The sequence below is a fragment of the Medicago sativa genome, chromosome 1 (genome assembly GCF_051527215.1).
Source record: "Medicago sativa cultivar Bolivia chromosome 1, Bolivia_mono, whole genome shotgun sequence".
Lineage (NCBI taxonomy): Eukaryota > Viridiplantae > Streptophyta > Magnoliopsida > Fabales > Fabaceae > Medicago > Medicago sativa.
Genome location: NC_140749.1, coordinates 17,196,345 through 17,215,347, shown reverse-complemented (window position 1 = coordinate 17,215,347; position 19,003 = coordinate 17,196,345). Strand labels below are relative to the sequence as shown.

At 32.6% G+C, this 19,003-nt stretch overlaps 1 protein-coding gene across 1 annotated transcript; it reads left to right on the top strand.

Annotated features, from left to right (window-relative positions):
* Positions 1 to 18,002: 18,002 nt before the first annotated feature.
* Positions 18,003 to 18,590, top strand: LOC146953189 (putative E3 ubiquitin-protein ligase XERICO). Its single transcript, XM_085741167.1, has one exon. The coding sequence runs from the start codon at positions 18,003 to 18,005 to the stop codon at positions 18,588 to 18,590; it is 588 nt and encodes a 195-aa protein (XP_085597293.1).
* Positions 18,591 to 19,003: the final 413 nt, after the last annotated feature.

Sequence of the window (19,003 nt, the reverse complement as noted above, 5' to 3'; positions counted from 1 at the left end):
AATAAAACATACCTACTAACTAGAAAACATGACGACACGACACAACGACTCTTCTACTTGGCCGGACGGACCGACCTGCTCTGATACCAATTGTAACACCCCGTTTTCCCAACGTAAAAATTTCATAATTAAAAATCAGAGTAATTCAACTTTAAACGGAATGCTACACTTCTTAAAAATTCATAAACTGAATAAATAACAATTTATTCTTCAAAACCATTTAACATAAGTAATTCAAAACTTCGCAGCGGAATTAGTTCATTCAATATAAAAAGTCTTTGCCACGCAGGCCTCATCAGAAAATCTCATAAGTCTTAGTTCAATATTTATTCATAAAAGTTCATAAACAATACGTAAGGAATAGAAGTAAAGTCAAGTCCCATCCCGTTACGTATCAGAGCACCTAGACACACATGTGAGGAGTCCACTCACGACGCCTCTAATCTTGATTACCTGCAAGTTACCCATACGAAGAGCAACATTTCCAAGCAAAGGGGTGAGATTTCTCAAACAATAATATTAAGCATATAAATCATATAAAGTACATTCAACAACTTAAACATCTTATAAATCTAATAACTTAAACTTCCTTAACTAGTGTCATTATTCTTCCTACATTAGTCATATACTTCATCAAGTAATCTCAATTATTATTCATAAAATATCTTATCTTAAATCATGATCATAAGCATCAATATCTAACACCAAATATAGTCGTAAGCATCATCATATAATTCACATAAGTATCATTATCAAAACATAGCATTTATCGAAAGCAACTTCATAATCAAGTTCATAATCAACTTCATAAACAAACATCATCATTAAATCATAATCATCAAATCACAATCAAACTTCATAATCAAACCTCACTTAACTCGACAATGCGACTCAACTCGACTATGTAACTCTTAACATCTCAAATCATCTTAGCATCTTGACAACTTAACAACTTGACAACTCGACAACTTCACATCTTAAATCATCTTAAAACTTCTTGATATGCAAATGCACGTGGTACCATTCAACAACATAAATGAGCGTAATTAGGCTCTTCAACATGTGAGCATAAAGCTGCCGGGCTTAAAGCCCCCAACGTAGTTTGAGCACAAAGGCTGCCGGGCCTAAAACCCCCAACTTTAACGAGCACAAGGCTGCCGGGCCTAAAGCCCCCAACTTTAATGAGCACGGGCCTAAAGCCCCCAACTTTAATGAGTATGCAATGGACTCAACTTCCTACAACTTAGACAACTTCATGAACATCTATGACATCCTAACATCTTGATATCTTGACAACATAACATCTTAATAACTTGATGACGTCATAACGACTTGACGACTTAACAACTCTTATCATCTTAACGTCTTAACATCTTGACAACATATGGATCACATAAATAATTCATGTCATATCATAATATAACAATATCAAATGATAATAAACAACATCTTAAAACATCATATTCATCAATCATAAACAACTTCATATAACATCGTATTTAAACATCAACAATAATTCACTATGTATCTTTGTAAAAACATAATAAATTATCCACAACATATTTTCATGTCAAACCAAAACTATTGGAAAGATATCACAAATATCAACAACTTCCATGTTTACAACAAAGATCAATTCAAAATAGAAACATATGAACAAAACGCAAAAACATGAAACAGAGAATGCTGTCACCGTACAATTTTGCTAAGACCTCCCTGTAGTATTTTCATCATAACTCACAGACCAAACATCATTTTTACGTCAAACCAAAGCCACTAGAAAACTAACAAAATTATCTAAAACTTTCATGTTTACTCCTAAGACCAATTCTGTACCGATCAATACCAGTTTTTATTTTAAATTCGGAAAAGTTGTGCTGAAAGTCCATAAAAATTCACTGTGACCTACGTGCAGTAATTTGACCATAACTCAAGTTCTATAAATCCTATTGAAGTGAGACCAAAGGCATTAGAAAGCTAACATCCATACCTACAACTTTCGCGTTTACACCTAAACCCAGTTCGGAACTTAAACTTGTCAAACTGAGACAATAAAATCGCGTTTTGCACATTGACAGCAAAATTGCAGTTCAGCTGCGATTTCGCTTTGGGGAAATCTTTTCCACTTCGTATTCGATCCAATACTCTCCAAACTTGACCCTAATCATTACCCTATGATTACCCTATCATTAGAACATTAATTATTCATCAACTTACTGTATGCAAATTCAAAGGGTTCTCAAATCTATTAACAACCTATTACAATTATTAAGCCTTAATTCTTAAACTCACCAACATCTCATCCAATTCCATGGTTCTAACCTCAAAACTACATCCAATAATCATCATATGGGTTATCTAAGGACTGTATACAATTTCTACATCAATTCAACAAGTTTTCATCATCTAATCATCGAATCTCTCTCAAAACCCTAATTCTCAAATTCTCACAAACTTTCCCCAACTTGTTAGATGCAATCTAATGATATCAATTCAACAAGTTTTCATCATCTAATCATCGAATCTCTCTCAAAACCCTAATTCTCAAATTCTCACAAACTTTCCCCAACTTGTTAGATGCAATCTAATGATTTAACAACTTAATATTAATGCAAGATAGTCTCACCCTCACCTTAGATTAATTCCTGAATCAGCGGCAGCGTTCTTCTTTCCTAAGGTCTTCTCCTCTTCTCTTCTCTTGACTTTTCTCTTCTCTTTTCCAAAAAGCGGTTTCGGTAAACTCTTTCTAACCTAAGCTTCTCTATTTATAATACTAAACGCTCTTCCTAAATCTATTCTGGCCCAACAACTTATTCTTTTTTCTATTCTAACCCCCTTCTTATTTCTCTTACACCTCAAAACTACTCTATTCCTCATAATTTTATTTATTTCTAAATTAAATATATCTCTCCTCCACTTAATAATAATAATACACCAATAACAAATATATCTCTAACAAATAACAAATATATTTCTACACCAAATAACAAATATATCTATAACAAATAACAAATATATTTCTACACCAAATAACAATTATATTATGCTAGTAAATACCAACATATAACATAACAAAATATCACATAAATCATGTAAATCATACCAATCATATAAATATATTCTAAAACTAATTAAAATAATTAAATAAAAAGGAGGGCATTATAGCAAAGAACACGAGAAAGAAGAGGGAGAAAGAAGATGAAATCAAGGGCATTTTCGTCCTTTCATGTTTGTCTGTGAAATCAGATGTTAATTTGATGACGTGGCAGTCATTAACTGGGTCAAGGGACGATATTTTAACTGATTAAACTTTGCAATGACAAAAAAAAAAGGATTAACGATTAGAGGGACGAAATTTTAAGTGACCCCTATTTGCAAGGATGAATCACATATTTAACCCTTTAAAAGTTATAAACATCTTTAAAAAAAAAAGTCACAAACAAATATCTATACTATTTATAAAAGAAAAAAGGCCATTTTGGACTGACTTTTTTTCCTTCCAGTTATATCGTTAAACAAATTTGACTATAAGAATATTATTTTGTTGGTGTCATTCAAAAAGATAAAAATTTATATTATATTTGTTATATGTTTTTGAAAGATATTAGATTTGTTATACTGATTGTATCATTGAAAAAGATAATCATCGTTTGGTATACATTATGAAAGTATAAAATATCTTTTATCTATACCTATAATTTTAATCAAAATCAAATTAAAAATTCATAAAAATTATTATTTGTAATTTATACGCATTGACGTAATAAGAAGGACAAATAGACGGGCACATAGTGATTTTCAATTTAATATCTTTTTTAATTTTAATAAAAATATAAGATTTTGAGTTTAGAAGGGCACTTCGTGGTCGTCTGTCCGCTCTTGTTATTGCATTAATATTTAATGCATATAAATTACAAACGGTAATTTTTATGAAATTTTGATTAAAATTAATTCTATTTTGATCAAAATTATAGGCATGGATAATAGATATTTTATACTTTTATATTGTAACAAACTATACTTATCTTTTTCAATGAAACCAACAATATAACAAATATAATATCTTTCAAAACTTGACCAAAAAAAAATAAAAAATAATATCTTTCAAAAAATATAAAAGTATAATATATATTCTCATCTTTTTTAATGACACCAAAAAATAGCATTCTTATGTCAAATTTACTTAAGAGTATAATTGGAAGGAGAAAAAGGCTGCCCAAAATGGTCTACTTTCTTTATATATAGTATAGAAAAATATAACAAATATAATATAAGTTCTTATCTTTTTAAATGACACCAACAAAATAGCATTTTTATGATCAAAAAGGCTGCCCAAAATGGTCTACTTTCTTTATATATAGTATAGAAAAATATAACAAATATAATATAAGTTCTTATCTTTTTAAATGACACCAACAAAATAGCATTCTTATGATCAAATTTCCTTAAGGTTATAATTGGAAGGAGAAAAAGCCAACACAAAACTTATGATCAAATTTGCTTAAGGGTATAATTGGAAGGAGAAAAAGGCAGCCCAATCCGACCACCTTCTTTATTTTTTCTCCTCAAAACATCAAACATATTGTTATTATCTCCGTCAAATTTTAGCCCAATCTCCTTTCTGATCCCCGTCACATCCTCTTGAGTCACTCGATCAGTTTCATGAAGCACCAACCAATTCTCCCAATCATTATTAACAGATGACTGAGAAACACTTTGTTGTGCCACTTTTCCTTTTGAATTTTCTTGAACCTGAGTACCACCACACAGCCTCGTCCTTTTCTAACATTTCTTTTTAGAGCACGTAACACATATTCACGATCTTTAGCCGGTAACCGAGCAATACGCCTCATACTTTGTGTCGTATGGCGCAGATACCCAGCTCCCTTTCTCTTATTTACCCGCTGTCCTTTAGAAGAAGCAGAATTAATAGAAACATGTTTAGCGGAAGGCAAGATACCTCCAGCAATATCAAGGTTTTGGCTCTTTACCCATTACAAGCTTCACGGACCAGTTGTTGCAGTTCGATCCCTAACCGGAGGGCATGATGTAGTACGTTTAATAATGCGCGGACCACGCAGAAGTTGATCGCGCCTGCTGCCCCCTACCCCATCATCAATTGAGGCATTATGTGAGCCAGCCGACACATTAAATTAGGAGTATTACATGCTTTATCCGAGCCAGTTGCAACATGAACGTGGTCAGAAACTTCCTCATTGAGAGACAAAACTGCTCTCGGCATAGATACTTGAACAGGACTTGGAGCAGCTGATTTGAGAATTATGAACCAGCCCCATGTCTTGATGCACCTTAACACTAGAGTCAACAGTAGTAGCAGCAATTGGTATTTTTTAAAAATGGGAGACGCATCGTCAACATGCTCTTGTGCTTGCCAATCCTCAGAAAGTTGCTTAAAAAACTCATCCACTTCTCTTTTACCATCAAAAGCATCATGTGGCTCTTCCATGTCAGAATTGGCATCTTCATTTTCACTATCTTCATCTAATAAGCAGGCATCTTCACCTAAAGCAAAACCCCATTCCTCAATGATTTTAAACTCAAGAAGAACCCCATCCACCACAATCTTTGCATTAACATTAATCACCTCTAGAGACGACGTGGCAACCAGAACACGAGCATAACCAATTCGTTCCTTCTCTAGAGTAAAATCATCAACACGCATAAACCGTCCACAGTCCAATACACAAAGTTTGAAAAAAATTAAGATTCCAAGCATGGAGTGGCACACCATAAATACGTACCCACGCTCCTCTTTCACGGACCACAAGTTCCTTATTCCACCTTACCGAGATCGAGAAAAAATTGCTAAAAAATTCTGACGCTTCTGATAAAATAGTACTAACCTCCCTATCACCGGAGGATCTCAGAACCTTGTCAGCACCCAACGGAGTAAGATCAAGAGACTCAAAGCCAGCATCATAAATATGGCATTGTAAAACCGATATTGCCTCTCCATTCAACACCGTCACCACTAAACCCTTTGAAGCCCACAACACATCTTGAATATCGGACCGATACAATGGAACATATTGCTGTTTTGAGTGCGTCACCACATTAGTTTCCTTCCTTATAACATTTCCTAAAGTCTCATTCTCTCGCCTTACCACATCTGCGGCCTCCTCATCACTCACCACCATAATTTTGTTAACTCCCTCATTGTATTTTACTCCCTCAAACTTACTCTTTTCTCCCTCATTTATTTTTTCTCCCTCAGCTCGCTTCCCACCCACCACCCGTGTCTTCCCAAATTTATCGAAACTAGCTACTTTAGCCACCACTTTCCAATCCCCAAACCAAACGTAATTTTTGGCATTCAGCAACTTATCTACATCTTTCACCTTACAATATCTCACAAACTCATAAGCACCGCCATTGACATTCCGTTTTCTAGCTAAATACACGTCTTCCATAATACCACATACCTCAAAACCTTGCCGTAATGAAATATAGGAAATATCATGCGGCACATTCGTAAAGTAGAAAGAGGAGTCAGATTGCACCTCACCATTGATATCATGAGGAGCCTGATCACGACGATGAGAAACATACCTATTCTCCCTCCTATGATGAGTGTATACAGGTCGAACTACTGCTGTAGGTCGCGTTTCTTCCTCCTCTATGTAACTGTTATTCTGTCGCAACCTTCTCCTCACTTGCTGGGTGTCGTCACGCAGAACCACTGTGTCTCGGGAATGGCCTGACCTAGCATAATTATCATAGAAACTATGCTGATCGTAGTAGCTGTCTTCATCAGAAAAATAATGCCTCTCTGGATGTCTGAAACGATGCACTAAGCTTGCCATAACACTAACCCTAGACTGCCTGAAACCCTGCTTCCTTGAACCTTTATATCGCTGCTTCTCCTGAAATTTGTCCCGTCTTCCATGTACCTGTTCCGGCGCTTTCAATCTTCTCGGTCTCACAACCATCCAATCTCCCCTATCCCCTAGTTTGGTGGCATCCTGCTTGAATCCCTATCCCCCCAATATATCTCAAAACCGGTGAAGGAGAATGCCGGCGCGGTGGCCCTCGGTGATGCCAAGGGTTCCCGTCTCGCACTCTCACACGACCAATGCTCACGCACTCTCGCTCATTTTCACACACAACTATTTTATTATTATAGTTTATTACAATATGAAAATGCAAAATACCTATTATCTATAACTATAATTTAATAAAATCAAAATAATTTTAATCAAAATTTCATAAAATATATTGTTTGTAATTTATACGCAATATCGCAATAAAAAGAACAGATAGAAGGGTACGAAGTACCCATCTGAACGCTAGTAAATATATAAAGGAATACATCCAATTTTTAGGCTGAATTTTTCCTTTCCAATTTTACCTCAACATTTAAACAATTTTATTATTTTTATTTAAATAATTAGTTAAAAAACTAAATAAATCCGATTAAAATAGGAACAAGCCACAACAATACGAGGAACAGTCAACAACAATTAAAACAATATTGAACGCTATAAAACTCATTATTTTTATGTTTTGGTTTAACTTTATTTTTTCTTCCAGTTTTACCCTTCACTTCATTTTTTATCGTTCTTTGTCAATAAAAACGGAAAGACGAGAACGTTAGTGTCCGTTTTGACACTAGTATATTCAATGGAAATTTTATGTTTTTCTTATTTTGATGTTGTAAAATAGTGTTGGTCTATAGTTTTAGCAATCATTCCATATGGATATTAAGTTTTTTTTTTTGAAAGGAAGTTCTTTTTTTACGTTTAACAAATTAATAATATACTATAATTTTTCTTTTTGAAGGAAATTATATACTATAGTTGAAGACTAGAGCTTGTCATTTGTCAAAAAGAAATTCTTAGAGAAGAGATAAAAGAAGGTCTGGTCAACAGATTTGGTAGTATACGTGTCTATTTTAATATACTCGTATGTCTTTAAGACTAGAATTTGACCCTATAGGAAAAAAATATATACCAGAATTTGACAAATTAAATTATTTTTTAATATTTTTTAATCAAATTAAATTTATTTATAATTTTTATAATAGAATAATTAAAATTATTGACACTCTTTGTTTGAAAAGAGTAATCAAATAAAATATACATGTTTTTTTGTTACAAAATAAAATATACATATTTTTGTTGAAGAAACTAAAATGGAATATATCACCACAACGAAAGAGATATCCAACAGAAGAAATGCCTAAGACTTAAAAGTTAAAAGTACCAAGATACAATGTTGAATGAAAATTAAACAAAACAAGGAGAAGAGAGAAAAGCTAAGTTACAACATTTGATTCCAAAAAATTATAGTCGAAATCAAACAAAACATATTTTGATATACCGAAAGTTTCACCTATTTTTCTCCTTCTAAATAACCTAAACAACCGCAAGCCATATAATGTTGAATGCTAAGCGAATAATTTTAGAGAAACCACCTAACCCATAAAATTGATTTAGATGATCTATTAATTTGTGTGAATCTGCCGAAGAAATCCCTAGCAATCAAAAAATTAGAGACCAAATATTTTCGTAAAAAGCACAAGTGACAAATAAATGATCCCTATCTTCGTTGTAACCACAACCTCCTATACATTGCTGATGCACTACATTTTCTCTAGTAGAAACTTGGTTAAAAAGCAAACGCCACACAAACAAATACAGCTTTAAAGGGACAACCTTAATTTAACCACAGAATATGAATGAAATTTCGATGACCATTATCATTTAAGTCATGGCCGATTGCATCACTCAAAATATGATAGGATAGGCTCTGCCTCACCGTATATCTATTAGAAGAATGGAACCTCCATATCCACCTACCTTCCTTAGCACCCTGTAAAACAACAGAATATAAAAGTTCCACACACTCTCTCACCAAATCCTCCTCCTAAGCAAGCAACCTACAACTCCACTTCCAAGCTTCTCCATCGACTCCCCACCCTAAATTATACATATCAGCAATAGAAACCAATTTATTCTCTGCCAACTCATATAATCTATTGGGGAATGCTAGCTGCAGTCGTTTTGACACTCTCGGTTAACCACTCTCTCACCCATATGGCCACATCACACTTTACTTTAATATGGTTTACTTGTTTACAGACTCTTCAAGTTGAGTTCGGCCACGTCACATTTTACTTTAATATGGTTTACTTGTTTACAGACTTCTTCAAGTTGCGTTCTTTGTTTTTTTTTTAATTATGTACAAAAAAATCAAAGGCTTTTTATGAACACGCAAAAAATGTAAGAAACCTCAACAACACCGCTCCATGGTAGCTACAAGTCTACAGCCCCATATGGTTCTGAAGCCGATTTTCACAGCAAGTTGAAACAACCTTCAAGTTTCAACACCCAAATCAATTAAACATGAACAAAAATTTTTTCCCAAATTTCAGAAAGGACCAAATCAAATTTTTTCAGTAAACTATCAATCTCCAGTAAATTCATGTCATGCCATAACTAGTTATGCATTTTCAGATTCAAAGAAAAAAAATAAAATTATATCACACTCCAAATACCAGAAAAAATTACAAAAATTCAATTATTCTCTCTCCCAAAATTTCAAAAATCAAGTATGCTCCTTCCTCCTACTCTTACCATATCCATCTTCAAAGTGCAGCGACGACAGAGATTAGAGAGCTTTCAAATTGAAATGGGGGAATTTGAGATGAAGGTCAATGGGTTAGAGTTGTTATTTGAAAACAAGAAATCGTTTTTAGATGAGCTTCTTCCTTATGTTCTTCTGGATCTTCTTCTTAGTCCTTCCTTTTGCAATTTCCATATTTGCGTACGGAGTGTTTGGAATAGTTTTTGAATTAAACGCTAATCAAAATAAAAAACGCTAATAATTCCCTTGAACTTGTTCAGCCGGTAACTGGTAAAAGTGATGAAAAACAAGTGACGTGGTAGTCTACATGAGAGAGTGTCTAAAAGTGACTGTCCATTGCATTGCTCTAATCTATTAACCCTAGGTGTAAAAGTAACACTTTCAACCCAATGATCCTTCAAAAAAAGAATAGAAACTAACCCAACACCCTAAATAATATTATTTTCGTTGCTTTGACCAAAAAAAAAATTTTGATGGTAGTTTCTGTTGCCATTGTTGTTGTAAGACTAGACTGGAATATGTTGTAGATATTAGCTTTCATACCATTCGAGTGATTTAACTAGCACTTTGTTATACATTTTTATTTTATGAACCACGTTGTCATACCCTAATTTTGGACCTAAAAATACTTGTTCAAAATGTTTTTCCATCTTTGATATATGTCTATTACTCTTGAGAGGTTGCTAATTTGATATTGTTTTACCCTGATATTTCACCATGCTTTATCTGCATATGTTACTGTCTTTGTTTTGAAAATACTTTCAATTGTGATTTTGTCTGTGGTTTTCTTGCATTTCAAGCCATCCAAAAGGGTTTTCTTGCATTCCAAGTCATTTGAAGTTGTCTCTGATCAATTGCATATTTCTCTGCATTTTATTTCAAGTTTATTTGCAAAAATCATGGAAGAGGGCATTTTAGTCATTTCCTGCATTCAAACTCATTTTAATCTCTGAAAATTGTCTCTGAGTCTTTTCAATTGGTTTGTATAAACCTTTATTTCAATTCCATGTTAAAATCCATTTCAAAAATTGCATTTGAGTCATTTTGAGTCAGTTTAGTCCCTAGGGGTATTTTGGTCATTTCACACAAAATTTTGACAGAGAGAGGTTACTTTGAAGTACCTCATTTGGTAGTTGGTTCATTTTAGTCCTTTTGTTGATTTTATTTTTTGTTTCACTTTACGTTATTTCCAAATTACCACTTTTAACAAATTTTATTATTATTTGCATTTTAGTCCTTTTTTCATTTCAGTCCTCTGAGTTTCTAAAATTTGCATTTTAGTCCTTTAACTGTTTCGCATTTTAGTCCTCAAATGTTTTTAATTTTGTTTTCAAGTGCTTTTTCTATTATTGCATTTTGGTCCTGTAAGTTTCAATAATTGCAGAGAGGTCCTCAAGTCCCAAACTCAGCAAGGCCGAATTTCTCAAGTCCGATAACAGGTGGCAGGCTCTCATTGGCTTTCAAGTACAAGTGTCAGCTATATAAAGGCCCAATCATCACAGTCCCATTCAGATCGTAACAACTCAGCAAAAATCAAAAGCCACATCACAAACAGAATCACGTTTTCTCTCTCCATTCAGTTAGATCAAAAATCCAGAAATCAACAAGAACATGAAGAACACTATCAAACCCTAGAACTCCAGAAAATCAAATCCATCACCAATTCGATGAATTCTTTGCAATTCTCAGAGATTCAAGCTTGAATCATCATCATCGAATTGCTTTCTCTACAATTCAAGCCCAAATTCATCGCAAAAAGCAACGAACCTGGACGATCACAGAGAGAGGTTTTGAGGTGAGAAGAAGAAGGATCGAAGCCAGAATTGAACCGGTGGAGAAGAGAGAAGAAAATACCGAAGGATTAATCACCAGAAGGATTCGAAGCTACTACGAAGCTCTTCGAAGAGTTCTTTGTTTGAATCTCCTATTAAACTCAGGTAACTTCACAAAAACTTCTTCGTTTTCATCGCAAAAGCTCATCGAAGGTTTACAAACACAAATAAACGGTGAATCGTAGCAGATTAACAAGTTCTAAGACTTGTTCTTTCGAAGAACTCTGAAAAAGATTGAAAAGATTTGAAAACCGAACCCTGAAATGTAGATCTACGAAGATTCACCGTTTATTTTGTAAAACAAAGTTCATATTCGTAATTAGTGTGAAAAGTAGAGTAAGTTAGGGTTTAGATCCATGTAGATCGGGGTTGTTTAGGACTTGCCAGAATCTGGAATTCACGGCGGCGACGATGAAGATTTCGATGAATCTTCATCTTCTCCAGCCGTTTCATTCCAGAAACCGGCGGTGAAAGATGAACGGAGAAGAGAGAATTGCAGAGCTTCTCTCACTAGGAGAGAAGTTAGAGAGAGAAAGAAGAAGAGGAAATGAACTGGACCGGTAGTCCATTCCTTTTATAAGCCCTTGAACCGGTCTGATTCATTTCCGGTTTACCCTTCCTTCGTTCTCCACCTTTAGATCTAGGTTTAGATGGAGCTGGATCAATCCAACGCTCCTGATGCGTTTGGATAGTCCAGATCCATCAAGGATCTTGGGCTTGGGCCTCTTTTGTACTGAATTTCGTCCTCTCGTACTGTTTTTGCTATTTTAACACTGCTTCTTGATATTTGAACCTCTGTTTTACCAAAAACTAAAAAAAATTCCTAAAAAAATTGTTCAATGATTTTCTTGATATTTTTGATGAATTTTGATGTGTTTACATGTTAAGCATTGATCAAAAATATGGGGAAATAATTTGTTCTTTGTTAATCCAATTCTTTTTCTTTTTTTAAAAAAAAATCTTGTTAAAAATTTCTAAAAATTTTGGGAACTTTCTTGCAACTATTTCTGACACTTGAAACTTGTTTCTTATGATATTTTGGCATGTTAAAATTGATAAAAATATAGGTGGAATTTTCTTGTGATTTTATGTTACTTTTTGTTAATTTTTTTGTGAAATTTTTGCATGTTCTTGATCCTAAAATCTTACTATGATCCATTGATCCTTGATATGTGAATTTACAATGTGTATGCCTCTGATTTGGTGCTATTCTCTACTGTTTTGAGATTTGCTTTTGTTAGTTTCTTGTTTTACAAGTTATGTGAATATTCCTATGTGAAGATAAAGTGTGAAACATGCTTAAAATGTGTCATGATTTTTGGCTTGATATTGTTTTATAATTTTCATGTCTTAGCTGAAATAAAACTCTTTGAAAATTGTCATGGCATGGAAATTATAGGCCCTATGTTTGTGTGAATTTCATGACAAAGTTTAGGCACATTTTACCACTTTTTGTGCTAGGTTTTTGTTACTTTTTTGTCAAGTTTCATCACTTTACTATGCCATTTTACTTGCCTCTATTTCAATTCCTATTATTCCTTATGCCACTAACCATTTTATTTCATGTTTCATGCATTCCATAAACATCTCATCCTCCGTCTTATATTATTAGCTTTTATTTCTTGCACTTTAAATTTTGCCAAGACTTAGCATGTAAAGACTTAGGGATTTTGTAATTTCTTTTATGCAATTTAAATTCTTGCAAGATCATAGCATGTAAACTAGGGCATATGTAAAGGACAATGGACTCTAATGATGTACACCGACACAAGCACCGACACATGCACACATATCACATGGATACTTTAGATGTATGCGTAGGGAATGTATGCTTTAGATGTATGCCTAGGAATCACGATACTTAGAAAAATTCTCTTTTCCAAAATAACATGAACAACTTCATTCAAAAAAATTTCCAAAGAAACCTTGGGATCAAAATCCCATTGAATTTTCCCTTTATTTTCTTAAACAAAAACCTTAATGAACGTTAATCATACTTAGACTTTCTTTGCAAAATAACTAATTCCACCTCACATTTTCCAAGTCTTATGCCCTTGAGGCCTCTCTCTCATTCTTCAAAACTCCATTTTCAAAATTAAAATCAACCAACAAAAACAAAAACATTTTTTTTGGAAGAGAACTACATGGAGTTTGATCCCTTAAAAGGGTATGTAGGCAAGAAGTCAAAACTTCTCCAAGTCCAATAAAACAAAAATCCAAACACATTCTTCTCCCTCCAATTCTTAACCTAGCAAACTCTTAGGTGTAAATAACACTTTCAAATAGCATTTAAAAATAAAGCGCACGCGTAGAAAGTAAAGATGGTTCCTATAGGATACTATAGTCGTTATGGGTGCCTAACACCTTCCCGTAACGAAAACAACTCCCGGACCTCGATTCTCAAGGGTTTCTCTTATTTTTCCCATCCCAAGAAAAAATGAGATATCAAAGGTTAAAAAGGTTCAAACTTAATCAATGTTTGACACCTAAAAAACCAAAATAAAACACGTTTGTATAAAACTCTTTGCACATGCATTTTTTTTCTTCTTTTTTTTATGAATTTGCACTGCAGATCATATAATAAAGACATATGTTTATCCACATAAAATATGTATTTTAATGTTAAAAAATGATAAGGTTACTTCACGTTTTAATTAAGGCACACAATTTAAACTTCAGGATTTTATTTTTGCTAAGGAATTTACGAAAAAACTAGATCATTGACCCATGCTAACGCACGGGTCATATCGAAGGTAATATTTGGCGGTAATAGATAACAAAATAGTTTAGATGAAAGTCGTGATTGTCATATAGTATTTCATAAAAATTAGATTAAGTATAGCGAGACGGGTTAACATTTATAAGTAAGAGATAGCGAGACAAGTTAACATTTATAAGTAAGAGATTTAAAAAAAAATAGCATATAATTAGGAACATAATTTTATTTTACTTTAGATAAACATTAAATGCAAAAATGTGGAGGGAAAAATTAGGTTAAAATTAGGTAAAGTATAGCGAGACGGGTTAACATTTATAAGTAAGAGATCGAAGGTAATATTTGACGGTAATAGGTAACAAAATAGTTTAGATGAATGTCATGACTGTCATATAGTATTTCATAAAAATTAGGTTAAGTATAGCGAGACGGGTTAACATTTATAAGTAAGAGATAGCGAGATGGGTTAACATTTATAAGTAAGAGATTTCTAAAAAAATAACATATAATTAGGAACACAATTTTATTTTACTTTAGATAAACATTAAATGCAAAAGTGTGGAGGGAAAATTAGGTTAAGTATAGCGAGACGGGTTAACATTTATAAGTAAGAGATCGAAGGTAATATTTGACGGTAATAGGTAACAAAATAGTTTAGATGAATGTCATGATTGTCGTATAGTATTTCATAAAAATTAGGTTAAGTATAGCGAGACTGGTTAACATTTATAAGTAAGAGATAGCGAGACGGGTTAACATTTATAAGTAAGAGATTTCAAAAAAAAAATAGCATATAATTAGGAACATAATTTTATTTTACTTTAGATAAACATTAAATGCAAAAGTGTAGAGGGAAAAATTAGGTTAAAATTAGGTTAAGTATAGCGAGACGGGTTAACATTTATAAGTAATCACTAGACTTTCGACCTGTGCGATGCACGGGTCCTATCGAATGTAATAGAGACCAATAAGTGAATTTTGACTCATGCGATTATCACACATATATTTTTTTTTAAGAAGCTAAATTATCTCATTCAAACAGCCACCATAGAGAATCGAAACTGAGACCTTGAGGAAGATGACACTACCAAGTCCCAAGTCAATCGTGCATGTATTTCTATTAACGCAAATAAGATTATTAAATATACAATAAAATTCTACTTAATATGCCCTTCAATAGCATTTGAGTCTTAGCAAATTTTTCATTTTAGTTTTAATGGATCTAAAAACATAATTTATTTAACATATTTGCTTGCTTTTGATAAAATAATAATAATAAATAAGTAGAACTATATTTGTTTGCATTCAATAAACTATCTAGCAATATAAGTAGAACTATATTTGCTTGAGTACTTTCAGCATGTTCTACTATATAATCACTAATTTACTCTAATCTATATTTGCAATATTGGAGAAATCACTCGACTCTCTTTTTTTATCGGTGAACAAAACTTTAATTATAAATCAATCCAATCATAAGATGAATCCAATACAACTCATAGCACAATCTAATAGGAAGCTTAGAGACCAAAACAGTACCACCAAGCTAACTCCACAATTGAACCGATACAACAAACCAACAAAAACTAAAAACAAAATTATCCTCAACCACCAAAGTTAGAGAATCAGCTCCGTACTACAACAGACTGAAACCACAGTTTAGGTTTTTTTTTAGAGAAACACGGTTTAAGGTTTGCTATATATAACCGAGTTTGCATGGAAATTAATGTATTCTGTTTGAAAACGTATTAAGTAAGTGTACAACAACTTGTCGAAAAAAAAAAAGTCTACAAAAACAATAGATATATATACAAACGATGACACAATAGGATAGGAGGATAGGAATGAAAAGCTCATCAGTGGGGAGAAATATGAGGGATTGCTACATTTTAGAGGGAATTTGTTAGGTTAAATTGTTGCTAACCTAATGAAGCATTTTAGAGGGAAATTATTAGGTTAAGTTGCTGCAGACCTAATAAAATTAATAAATAAGGATTTAATTAGCTAGCTTGACGATATAAAAAAAGTTGTACCAAAATTAAATAAATTAGGCCGTGTCAACCTTTACGATAACACAATTTTGTTTTAAACAATTAAGTAGCTTGAGACATATCAAACATTCAAAAGTGATTGTGACGCATAATTAAAAAAGAATATTATAGCTTATTTGATGAAATAAAACTATCCCCTTACCTTAAACCTTCAAAATCTTCTACTTTAGGCTTCACTATCCTCTTCTAGCTCCATACCCTAGCTTTCATGTCTTCCAAGTTCTTCCTCCTCTTTCTTCTATTCTTCTCTCTATCTTTTTACTTTCTCTCTATAGCCACTCTATCTATTGTTATGAGAATATTTAGGTGAAATGTTTCTAACCCTAATTTTCCTTCATGAGTTTAGTATACATACTACTCTCCAATGGGTTAGGTTACTAATATTTACAATGGTATTAAAACTCTTACTAATAAATTCTAAAAAGTTACTACTCACTAACTCGCTAAAACATCGAATAATTACCATCTCGAAATAGTTACCACAAGTTACTATTAACTTAGTAAAAATAATTATTCGCACTAATACTAAAATACTCTACATTCTAAAGTTACTAAAACACCCTCGCTCAACAAATGACAGAAATACCCTTAGCCTCAAGAAGACTAAAATACCCTTCTAGGCTAGAAATCCACTAACCCCGAATCAAATACATAGACAAGCAATTAAATACACATGAACACATATAAATAAATAATAAAATAATCCTAACGAAAAACGGACTGTTACAATCGATTCATTCGCCAAATTTTTGACACGCTTAGTAATAATCGTTTGTTAGAATTGTTTAGGGTTGAATCCACTTTGTGCATCTTTTTTTATGTTTTGTCTGTTAGGATTGTTAACTGGGTCAAGTTTTATGTCCCACAATTTTTATATAATTTTTCCCTTTTTTTCAATAATACATATGAGCAATTGACAATATATTAGAGTAGGCTACCAACTTAGTTGTGCACTATTCTTTTTTATGTCATTTTACTCTTGGCATATAAATAAAATAAAGTACTTAATTTATTTTATAAAATAATTAATTTAAATTATTTTTATTATATAAAGTTTTTGTTTAAATATATTTATTTTATTAATACATGTATTTCCTTTATATCATAATTTTCTTTCATTTTATCTCATACTAAACTACTTTATAATCTTTTCTTTCCACTCTCCTTTATTTCCTCTATCTCTCTTTAATCAACTACACAAAATGTAAATAAGGACTAAAAGTTATTTTATTTTACTCATGGACTGAAAGTTGATTTTATTTTTTCTCAAAAACTACATTTTTTCTTTCTAATTTTCTCATACATCGAGTCTAAAGTTGATGGACTGAACTGTTAGAATTTTTTACTCAACCTTTGCATTCACTCTTTTATTTTTTTGACGAAATGGGCTTGAATTTATTTTATTTTTTTACCAAAGAATGGCTTGAATTTTAGATTTGAATAAATTGAATTTGCATTGCATATATGTCGGCAAAAAAAAAAACAAAAGTCAATGAAAATGTTGTCAAAAAAGTTTTCACTCTTCCGCATATTTACATTTTAACTATATTTGTGTTATGAGTCAAAAAAACAATCAAGTATAATTGTGAATCAAAATAAAATTATAACCATAATTGAAGTTATGTAATTCAAACCCGTAGTTTTTGAGTCAAAAGAAAATAAATCAACAGTGTTCCCCCTTGACTAATCAAGACTCTTGAATTTTTTTCTCTCTATATAAATGAAATGCCAACAACACAATTCGTCAAATTCATTAACCTTACTAAAGAATCACTCTTAATCTCATTCATATCATCCATGTCGCTCTCTAGTGAACCCTATTTCATCCTTATTGAAGAATCCTATGACACTATCCCACAAATTTTTTTTCCACATGAATGTTTCCTCATTAAACGTCACTACTTCCACTCGCCTTCATTCAATCATTATTCCTTCATCATTCCTCGTAACATCTTATGTGATTACGACAATTTTGAAACCGTGGATCCAGAGAGTTTGTCCAATACCTTGTTACGCAACGCTTTCTCGGTGCTTCCTGATGAAGTGTTGGAAGACACTCTATTTCTTATGGGTGAAAATGCTAGGAATATGAGCAGATTCAACTTTGAAGGAGATAGAATATTGAAGATGGATGTATTGGTTGGCCAAAAGGGATATAGGACAATCCTGGAGAAGGTCAAATTGGACGATATTGCTACTAGTTCTTCAATGAAAGAATGTGCAATTTGTTTGGAGGAATTTTGTTGTGAATCAGAGGAACAACACATTGTTCGTACCAAGTGCATGCATGTTTTCCATGAGCATTGTGTTACTAATTGGATTATGCACTGTGACATTACCAATCCACAATATCCCTGCCCAATGTGTCGTTCCCAAATTCAATGATCAGATTTTAAAATAATAATTTGATGTGTTTGCAGAATAATAATTAAAAACAAAGTATCCACTATTAATCCTTTTGTTAGCCTCTATCATGTTTCTCAGTTGTATCAACTATTAATGCAAAACAACTTTGGTGTTTTTTGAATATATTTTTGTCTTCAGAACTCGTAATAATTTTGTTCTTCAAATTTTATTATAGTCACATTTTTTCTATTTTTTGTTTTGATTATGAGAGGTCACGATTATCACAAATGTGTGTATTTTTCTTAATAAGCAATTGAATTAAAGAGTGTAAAAGCTAAGGGATACTCAATCTCATCATAACATAGTGTCAACCACTTTGAAGACAAAACAAAGAGTTAGAACACTAAAGAACATAGTTCCAACCCTACCTTTCGCATACAACAGGAAAAATC